The sequence below is a fragment of the Otolemur garnettii genome, unplaced genomic scaffold (assembly GCF_000181295.1).
Source record: "Otolemur garnettii isolate 467f Iridium unplaced genomic scaffold, OtoGar3 scaffold00142, whole genome shotgun sequence".
NCBI classification, from domain to species: Eukaryota; Metazoa; Chordata; class Mammalia; order Primates; family Galagidae; genus Otolemur; species Otolemur garnettii.
This window is the reverse complement of record NW_003852537.1, coordinates 2207349-2217280: the sequence shown is the minus strand read 5'-3', so window position 1 is coordinate 2217280 and position 9932 is coordinate 2207349. Positions and strand designations below refer to the sequence as shown.

The following is a 9932-nucleotide window of genomic DNA, read 5'->3' as shown; positions in this document are numbered from 1 at the left end:
CCTGGCTGGTTTTTGTTGCAGTTTGGCTGGGGTCAGGCTCGAACCCACCACCCTCAGTATATGGGGCCGGCGCCCTACCCACTGAACCATAGGCACCACCCTATGTATATTTTCTTTCTTTCTTTTTTGCAATTTTTGGCCGGAGCTGGGTTTGAACCCGCTACCTCCAGCATATGGGGCCGGTGCCCTACTCCTTTGAGCCACAGGCGCCACCCACTAATGTATATTTTCTTATTTAAAAAAAATTTCCTTTAATTTTTTAAAATTTTAGAATATTATAGGGGTACAAACATTTTGGTTACATAATTTGCTTTTTGAACATTTTAAGTCAAATTATAAGTGTGCCCTTCCTCCAGATTGTGTGCATTGTACCAGGTAGGTATGAATTTACCCAGCCTCTTCTCCCCACTCCCCCACCTACTTGATTTTTGTTGAGTTTTACTTCCAGATGTGCACATAAATGTTGAACAACTAATTCAAATTTAGTGTTGGATACATGAATATATATTTTCTATGTAATTGTGGTAATGACATCTTATATGCTGATTGTTTTCTTTCATATTATATGTAAGCATTTTCCCAACCATAAAATTTTTTTATAAAATTAATTTTTAATGGGTGCATAATATTCTTTCTTATGAGGGCAGGTGTCTTTATTTTCTGGATATTTAAGGTATTTCAAACTTTTTGTTTTATGACTATTACTGAATATTCGTTTGTGGTTTAAATAATTTTGTAGACTAAGTTGTAGAAGTAGAATGATCAGTTGGAGGGTATTAATGTTTCAATGCTTCTGATATATATTGCTAAAAGGATTTCAGGAGTTTATGATCCCTGAGTAGCATATGAGAATATCCTCATCACACCCTCCCATACATTGTAAAAGTGGCGTTTATTTTAATTTTCATCTTTTTGTGCTTTCTGAGTTAGAATCTTACTTATATTAATACATGTTTATATATGTTTTGTTCGCATGAATTGCCTATTTGTTTCTAGAGTCTGACATTGTCGTTACTTTATGAGTTCTCATATATCAAGATTGTATTATTTATTATAAGCATTTCCTGTTTATGAATATCTTTGTATAATGAAAGTGTCATTTTTCTTTCTTTTTTTTTTTTTAAGATTCATCATTTCTTGGATTTTGTGAAACAGATTTATAAGGAGCTTCCAAAAGTAGTGGTATGTTTTTACAATGATTTGGATTTCTTCGTTTTTCCAAAGGGATTTTAGAATAGTTGAAGAAATGAGTATGTCTTTGGGGGGAGATGCTAACTTTATAATAGAGAATGTTTAATGATGGTTAAAATCTAGGTGGATAAATTAGCCTTTCAAAAAAAGAGTTCTTTTCATTTTCTCTATGAAGCTTTTTTTTTTTTTTTCCATAAAAGCAATATATTTTTACTGTTGAAATTTTGGAAAACCAGAAAATAAATCATAATTCTCTCACTTGTAAGCAACATTGACATTGAAGTTTTATTTTGTTTTTCACTTTGTGCATTTTAATTTACTTTTCCTTTTTCTCTCTCTTTCTTTCTTTTTTTCTTTTTTTGAGTCCGAGTCTCACTATGTCACCCTTGGTAGAGTGCCAAGGTGCCATAGCTCACAGCAACCTCCAACTCTTGGGCTTAAGCTATTCTCTTGCCTTAGCCTCGCAAGTGGCTAGGACTATAGGCGCCTACCACAGCGCTTGGCTATTTTTTTGTTGTCGTTGTCATTGTTTTAGCTGGCCTGGGTCTGGTTTGAACCCACCAGGCTCCGTGTATGTGGCCAGTGCCCACCCACTGTGCTACAGGCACCACCTGCTTTGTACATTTTAAACATGGATGACCTCACAATCTCAAAGACTTAGGAGGTGGTGGTATAGATTTTCAGTATTTTTCTATGTCATTACAAAATTTTTTCAGTATTGTTAAGAACTCTTTACAAGCAATACTGCAACTTAAAAGCTTGTGGAGTAGAAGAGGAAAATCTCCCCTGTTGTCTTCTCACTTAGAGAAGTGACTGCCATTACCAGTCTGGAACACCTTCCAGACTATCTTTCTGGTGGTCATACCTTGATTATTTCCTTATTGCTTGTTTTCCCAATTTTCAATATTTTATTAACACAAATAATGCTTTTGTAGAAATTATTGTACATAAATCTGTTTGTCAGAATTTTTTATTTTAAAGATTTCTTTTTGGCTAGATGCTGTGGCTTATGCCTGTAATCCTAGCACAGTGGGATGCTGAGGTATATAGATTACTAGAACTCAGGAGGTGAAGCCTGAGCAAGAGCGAGACCCCATCTCTACTAAAAATAGAAATACTAGCCAGGCGTCAAGATGGGTGCCTGTAGTCTCAGCTGTTTGGGAGGCTGAGGCAAGAGGATTGCTTAAGCCCAAGAGTTTGAGGTTGCTGTAAGCTATGATGCCATGGCACTGGATCCAGGGCAACAGAGTGAGAGTCTGTCTCAAAAAAAAAAAAAAAAAGAATTTCTTTTTAAACTTAAAATTGTTTTTAATTAGTGTGATATAATTGACTCTTCTTGCAATTTTGAGGAATTTAATCTAGGGAGAATGTATAAAACTTAAAATTAATTACCTTGAGTCATCACCTGCCCTTCTGTCAGAGCCTGAGAACTGCTTTTCACAGGCAGCAGCTTTGTTTTATGGAGAGTGAAGGATGAGAGTGAGGTCTTGGCTTTTAAGGATGTCCTCTGCAGCCAGGCACAGTGGCTCACACTTGTAATCCTAGCATTCTGGGAGGCCGAGGTGGGTGGATAGCTTGAACTTAGGAGTTTGAGACCAAACTGAGCAAAAGCAAGAGCCCATCTCAGTATACTAAAATAGAAAAACTGAGGCGAGACGATCACTTGAGTCCAAGAGTTAGGGGTTGCTGTTAGCTATGATGCCATGGCATTCTACTCAGAGCAATAGGTTGAGACTCTGTCTCAAAAAAAAGAAAAGATGTCCTCTATGATTTGCTTCTGTTCCCTCTTTGATCTTTATTTATTTATTTGAGACAGAGTCTCACTTTACTGCCCTTGGTAGAGTGCTGTGGCGTCATAGTTCACAGCAACCTCAAATTCTTGGGCTCAAGTGATTCTTTTGCCTCAGCCTCCTGAGTAGCTGGGACTACAGGCACCCACCACAATGGCCTGGCTGCTTTTAGAGACAGGGTCTTGCTCTAGCTCAGGCTGGTCTGGAACTCATAAACATAAGCGATCCTCCCACCTCCAGAGTGCTGGGATTACAAGCATGAGCCATCTCGCCTGGCTTGATCTCTATTTAGAGACTATTTGAAGTTATTTCAATAGGGACTAGCTTAATGTTTCTTCACTACAGTGAGAGAATACATTCTTTGCTGCCTCACCGTGGTTTGTACTTCATCTTTTATTAACTAGGAAGAAAAGAGTAGGAAATATTTTATGGTAGTTTTTGTTGACTGTTGTTGAAGGTGTAGAACATTATTCCTGTCATATTATCTTTATGGCCCTAGTAAAGACTAAACATTTAGTGTGTCTTGGTTTAGGCTTTACTTCAGGGGATTGGGGAAGTGAATGGTTGAGCCCAAGTACTGTCAGACTAATGCGGCATAAACACATAGAACATTTTGGTCTTGTGTGTTTTATGAAAGAATATTGTGTTTGACTTTAAGAAGAACTATTTCTATTCTTTTTTTTTTTTTTTTTGTAGAACCGCTACTTTGAGAATCCTCAGGTGATCCCTGAAAACACAGTCCCTCCCCCTGAAATGGTTGGTATGATAACAACGATTGCTGTGAAAGTCAATCCTGAGCGTGAGGACAGTGAGACTCGAACGGTAAGTATTTTCTGTTGTTTTGCTGATTGAGTTGTTTCTAGCTGTGGCTCCTATAGTTAACGTTATAGACTATGTAAGTTTTTTCTTTTTAAATACATGGAGGCATTTAAGCTACATAAACAAATGTATGCCTGGCAGAGCATGACTGATCCTTCATGTTGAGTGTCTTTGATGCTATGAAGATAAGATGTAGTGGAAACCCAGGATCATCTGCTAGAAACAGCAGTAGGTCAGGCTTGGGGCCTCTGCTCTGTCCTTAAGCTTTTTTTTTTCTTTTTTGAATTTTAGATAATTATTTTTTTAAATTTCAAATTTGCATGAGGATACACATTTTTGAGTTACATTGTTTTCATTTCTGAGGTTAAAGTTCAGGTTCTAGTTGAGCCCTTCTCTTGGGGATGTGCTGAATACCCTCACATCATGCGTTCTGTGAGATCCCTCCAATTGCTTTCCTTATGTCCCTTAGCTTTAAGTCTTTTAACATTAATGGCATCTCTTAAGCTACAGAGAAAAACACAGTGACTGAGGGTGGGGGCTCTGTTCCAGTCCTACCACTTGGGTTTTCTGACTCTAGGAAAATTCAAAGTTCATGAACCTTCATTCTGACCTTATTTTTCCTCTCATTATCTGAAAAACCTGTCTCATGGAATTTTGTGAAGGTAATGTCAGTATTATCTGCAGGTAATGTGTTGTATTTATAGTGTTAACATATATAGAACATTTACTCTGACACTTTTTTGTGACTGCATTAAGAATACTATATCATCCACATTTGTTTTACTGACATGGTTGTACATGTTTCAGTTTGTGTTAGGATGAATAAGAAACAAAATTGTGAATAAAGCTTTTATTCTTTTGCTCTTGAATTTGAAGCTTGTTTTCTGAGTATAATTCCTTTATATTTCATTTTTTTCCTTGTCTGTTCATGTCCATTGCCCATTTGACATTTTCCTTACCTGTTTTAATGAGTCTTTAATATATTAAGATTGTTCGGTTTTTTTATATCTATGGTGAGCATTTTCTATTTATAAATATTTTTTAATAAAATTGCTGAATAAATTTGTGCCTCTTGCTGTTCTTTTAAGTAAGCAAAATGATATTTAAAATTTTCTCTTGTGATTTGAATCTCTTAAGCTTGGACATATTTTCTTGAAGTTTTTACTACAATTGATTATGTAGGAAAATATAAAATCCTTCATTTTAAATGCTAGTTCTCTATACTTTGTTTTCAACACAATTTGGATCTTTCACAATGGTTGCTTACCAAGATGTATCAGTATTTTCCCCTTCCTCTAATTCACTGGCGGGGGAGGATTGCTTAACTGTGGACACCAACTTGATGGGGCTATTTTAAAGGCCAGAGTGATAACCACAGTCCCACCTGTTTCTGTCTTCCAGCATTCCATCATTCCAAGAGGATCACTTTCTTTGAAAGTGTTGGCAGAATTGCCCATTATTGTTGTTTTAATGTACCAGGTATGTGAATTGTTTATTAGCTTCTTGGGTTTTTTTTTTGGCTTCTTTATGATGAAATTGATGGTCTAATTTTCTGTGGCAAAAAGTTTTTCTTTTTTTTTTAATTGAGAGAGAGTCTAACTTTGTTACCCTTAGTAGAGTGCTGTGGCATTGTAGCTCACAGCAACCTCAAACTCTTGGGCTCAAGTGATTCTCTTGGCAAAAAGTTTTTTATAATGCACACATAGTGACTAATGTAATGATTCTTTACTACATCAAATTATTTTGTTGTAGTGAACAATAGACGTGTGAAAATCTGATGTGTTTGCTTTTAGCTCTACAAACTGAACATCCACAATGTTGTTGCTGAATTCGTGCCCTTGATCATGAATACCATTGCAATTCAGGTGTCTGCACAAGCCAGGTGAGGTTTCACTGTAACCGGCTGCCACAGTGCTTTGATTCCAAGTAAAAATAAATTTGCTGTTGCCTGTCTTAAGATAGGAATGTTATGAATGATAAAAATTTGGCAAAATTATGTGCAATTTTGACTTTCTGAACTTTAGTTTCAATGATAATAATTCTAGTTATTTTAGTTCTTTATTTTGAAAATATGAGATAATATCCTGGTTTTTGGCTTCTCAAAAATTTAGAAATATCACCAGGTATTTCTAAATAATGAGCATATTTCTAATGGTTGAAATTTCCAACTATGCTCACTGATACCTGTGGATATACAAGTTTTTCTCACCTTTAAGGCTTTGTTCTTGCTGTTCCTTTTAGCATGAGTAGAATGCTCCTTCTGCTGCATGTATCCTTTGCCTCTCTGAAGTTTTTTCTCAAACTTAATAGCATTCCTCTGAAAACCATTTTCACTTACTCTGAGCTGGAGCCTTCTTGGCTGAATCATTGAAGGGCAGAATCTGAGATCATCTCTAACAACTTGTATGGTCCTGAGCACATGGTGTATTCAGCTGGCTGAGGGGTCAGTCTAGCATTGATTTTATGTAGTTGCCGTGGAATGCTTTGGCAAACTCTTTGGTTTTGGGCCTTTAAACCCTTTATGTCATTTGGACTGCAGAGAAGTACAGAAGCATTTTTTCTTGCTTATCTGTGTAGAAATAAAACAATCTTTTGGGTTTAGTTGTTACAGTTATGCTTTTGGATACTTTTAATTAATACTAGTGTCACGCAAAATAAGAGCTAATATTGTATATTTTACTCATTTCTCATTCAGGCAACATAAGCTTTACAACAAGGAGTTGTATGCTGACTTCATTGCTGCTCAGATTAAAACACTGTCATTTTTAGCTTATATCATCAGAATTTACCAGGTAAGGTCATGCATTTTTGTTTTATGTCAGGTTTATTAAGATATAATTTAAATACAATAAAATTCACGCTTTGTGGGTGTACAGCTCTAAGAGGTGACAAATGCTTATAGTTGGCAGTCACCAGCATATCAAAATGTAGAACATTTTCATCACCCCTCCCCCAAAGTTCCCTTATTTCTTATTTCCACCTCTAGTCTCTGGCAAACATTTATCTTCTGGCTCCATAGTTTTAGCTTTTCCAGAATGTCATATAAATGGAATCATATAGTATATCTATATGAGTCTGGCTTCTTTCACTTAGCAGTAATGCTGAGATTCATTTTTGTTATTTTATTGGTAATGCATTACTTTTATTGCAGAGTGATTATCTTTGCTTGGCAGCCTAAGCAAAATACCATAGACTAGGTGGCTTAAACAACAGCAGCAGTTTCTTTTCTTTTCTTTTTTTTTTTTTTTGAGACAGAGCCTCAAGCTATCCCCTGGGTAGAGTGCTATGGCTTCACAGCTCACAGCAACCTCCAACTCCTGGGCTCAAGTGAGTCTCCTGCCTCCGCCTCCCAAGTAGCTGGGACCACAGGCGCCTGCCACAACGCCTGGCTATTTTTTGGTTGCAGCTGTCATTGTTGTTTGGCGGGTCTGGGCTGGATTCGAACCCGCCACCTTAGGTGTACGTGGCTGGCGCCTTAGCCAGTTGAGCTATAGGCGCCGAGCCAGCAGTTTATTTTCTTAAAATTGTATAGTCTAGAAGTTGACTTACAGACAGCTCCCTTCCTCCTGTGTCTTCACATGGCAAAGAGAGAGAGAGACATATTTCTCTCTCTTCTTCCTCATCATAGGCCATAGTCCTATTGGAATAGAGCCCTACCCTTCTGGGTTCAGTTTTTTCTTTTTGATTGGATCTCATTTCATTGTCTGGATTAGAACACAGTGGCATAGTCATAGCTCACTGCAAGCGCAAATTCCTGAGCTCAAGCAATCTTCCTGACTTAGCTTCTTAAGTAGCTGGGAAATAGGTGGGTGCCAGCCGCACCTGGATGATTTATGTATGTTTTTGTAGATAGAGGGTCTCGTTGTATTGTCCAGACTGGTTTCGAATTTCTGGCTGCAAGAGACCCTTCTGCTTTGGGCTTCTAAAGTGCTGGGATTAGAGGTGTGAGCCACCAAGCCCGGCCTTTATGACTTTATTTAACTTTAATTACTTCCCATAGACTCTGTCCTTGAGCTGGGCATGGTGGCTCATGCCTGTAATGTCAGCACTTTGAGAGGCTGGTGCTAGAGGCCTCACTTGAGGACAGGAGTTTGAGACCAAGCTTGGGCAACATAGGGGTTCCCCATCTTTGTCAAAAATAGAAAAATCAATTGGGTATGGTGGTGAGCACCTGGAGTCCCAGGTATTTGGAAGGCTGAGGCAGAAGGATCATTTGAGCCAAGAGATTTGAGGCTACAGTGAGCTTTGATCATGCCATTGCACTCTATCCTAGGCAACAGAGTGAGACACTCTCTCTCTGAAAGTTAAAAAATTTAAAAGAGGCTGGGTGCATTGGCTTATGCCTGTGCCCTTAGCTCTCTGGGAGGCTGAGGTAGGTAGATACGCTTGAGCTCAGGAGTTCAAGACCAGACAGAGCAAGAGTAAGACCCTGTCTCTATTAAAAATAGAAAAACTAGTCGGGAGTTATGGCAGGTACCTGTGGCCCCAGCTATGTGGGAGGCTGAGGCAAGAGGATCACTTGAGCCCAAGAGTTTGAGGTTGCTATGAGCTATGACACGTTGGCACTCTAGCTTGGGGCAACAGAGGGAGACTGTCTCAAAAAAATAAATAACAAATACAAATTTAAGAGAAAAAGTTGTTATGTTCAAATACAGTAACATTGGGGGTTAGGACTATAACATAGGAATTTTAGGGGGCCCCAGTTCAGTCTATAACAGTAGAAGTTTATTGTATGCATATATCCAAAACAAAATGTTTGGATCCTGGTGTGTTTATCCATTCGTCAGTTGATCAGCATTTGGATTATTTCCAGTTTTTTAGAAAATAGCTTTATTGGGATATAATTTGTGTATCATGAAATTCACCCTCTTTAGGTATACAATTCAGTGGTTTTTCGTTTAGTCTCCGATTTGTATCATTTTCACTATCTAATTTTAGAACAATTTCATCACCCCCTTGAAAGAAACCCTGTACTCATCAGGAATCGCTTTTATTCTTTTCCATCCGTGTGTCCCTGGCAACCACAAATGTATGTTCTGTCTTTATGGATTTGCCTGTATCGTTTGGCCATTATGAATAAAGCAACTATGAGTATTTGCATATAGATTTTTGTGTGGATGTATTTAGCTTATTTAGTTTGCTCTTGTGTGTTGTGGTGCCAAGTGTAGAAAATACCAGAACTTAAAGGCATTATCAACAAATAAAACTTTGGATGTTTTGGATGCTTTTTGAGGAGGCGATTTGGTGGGGTTTCTGAATTCTGTCTTTCATGCATTGTTGTGGTCTTTCCTTATTAAAATCAGAAGAACTTGAAGGAAAAAAATGATACCTTATCTCCCATTAGTGTTTTTGAATAAAATTCTTACATAATCAGTTATGATTGTTCTAAAGTATGGAAAAAGTTTAGTCTTGATCTGTAACAATGTAATTGTATGATAATTTGTTACTTTTTTAATTTTTAATTTTTTAAATTTATTATTATTTTTTATAGAGACAGAGTCTCACTTTATCACCCTCGGTAGAGTGCTGTGGTGTCACACAGCTCATAGCAACCTCTAACTCCTGGACTTAGGCGATCCTCTTGTCTCGGCCTCCTGAGTAGCTGGGACTACAGGGGCCCGACACAATGCCTGGCTATTTTTTTTGTTCTTGCAGTTCAGCCAGGGCCGGGTTTGAACTCACCACCCTGGGTATATGGGGCTGGCGCACTACTCACTGAACCACAGGCGCCGCCCTCACTTTGTTGCCCTCAGTAGAGTGCTATGGTGTCACAGACAGCAACCTCCAGCTCTTGGGCTTAGGCGATTCTCTTGCCTCAGCCTCCAGAGTAGCTGGGACTACAGGCGCCCACCACAATGCCTTGCTGTTTTTTTGTTGTAGTTTGGTTGGGGCTGATTTGAACCCGCCACACGCAGTATATGGGGCTGGCGCCCTCCTCACTGAGCCACAGGTGCTGCTCAATAATTTGTTACTTTTTATAAGGATTTTTTCAGGAAAATAAAAATTTATGCCAAATTGTTTAGAATAAAAACTATCTTTGAAGCATTTATGTCCTTTTTTTCTCTTTTTTAATGTGTTTAACTAAGTAATGATAACTTACACTAAGAGAATGGAATACTTGATTTTTTTTTT

General features: G+C 38.0%; 1 protein-coding gene across 1 annotated transcript in view; it reads left to right on the top strand.

Annotated features, from left to right (window-relative positions):
• The window catches only part of TRRAP (transformation/transcription domain associated protein), a 128407-nt gene that overhangs the window by 15455 nt on the left and 103020 nt on the right, over positions 1 to 9932 (top strand). The window contains exons 6-10 of the mRNA XM_023518585.1: positions 1126 to 1182; positions 3678 to 3803; positions 5202 to 5279; positions 5594 to 5682; positions 6496 to 6592. Coding sequence (XP_023374353.1) covers positions 1126 to 1182; positions 3678 to 3803; positions 5202 to 5279; positions 5594 to 5682; positions 6496 to 6592 — 447 coding nt within the window. The remainder of the gene's footprint in view (positions 1 to 1125; positions 1183 to 3677; positions 3804 to 5201; positions 5280 to 5593; positions 5683 to 6495; positions 6593 to 9932) is intronic.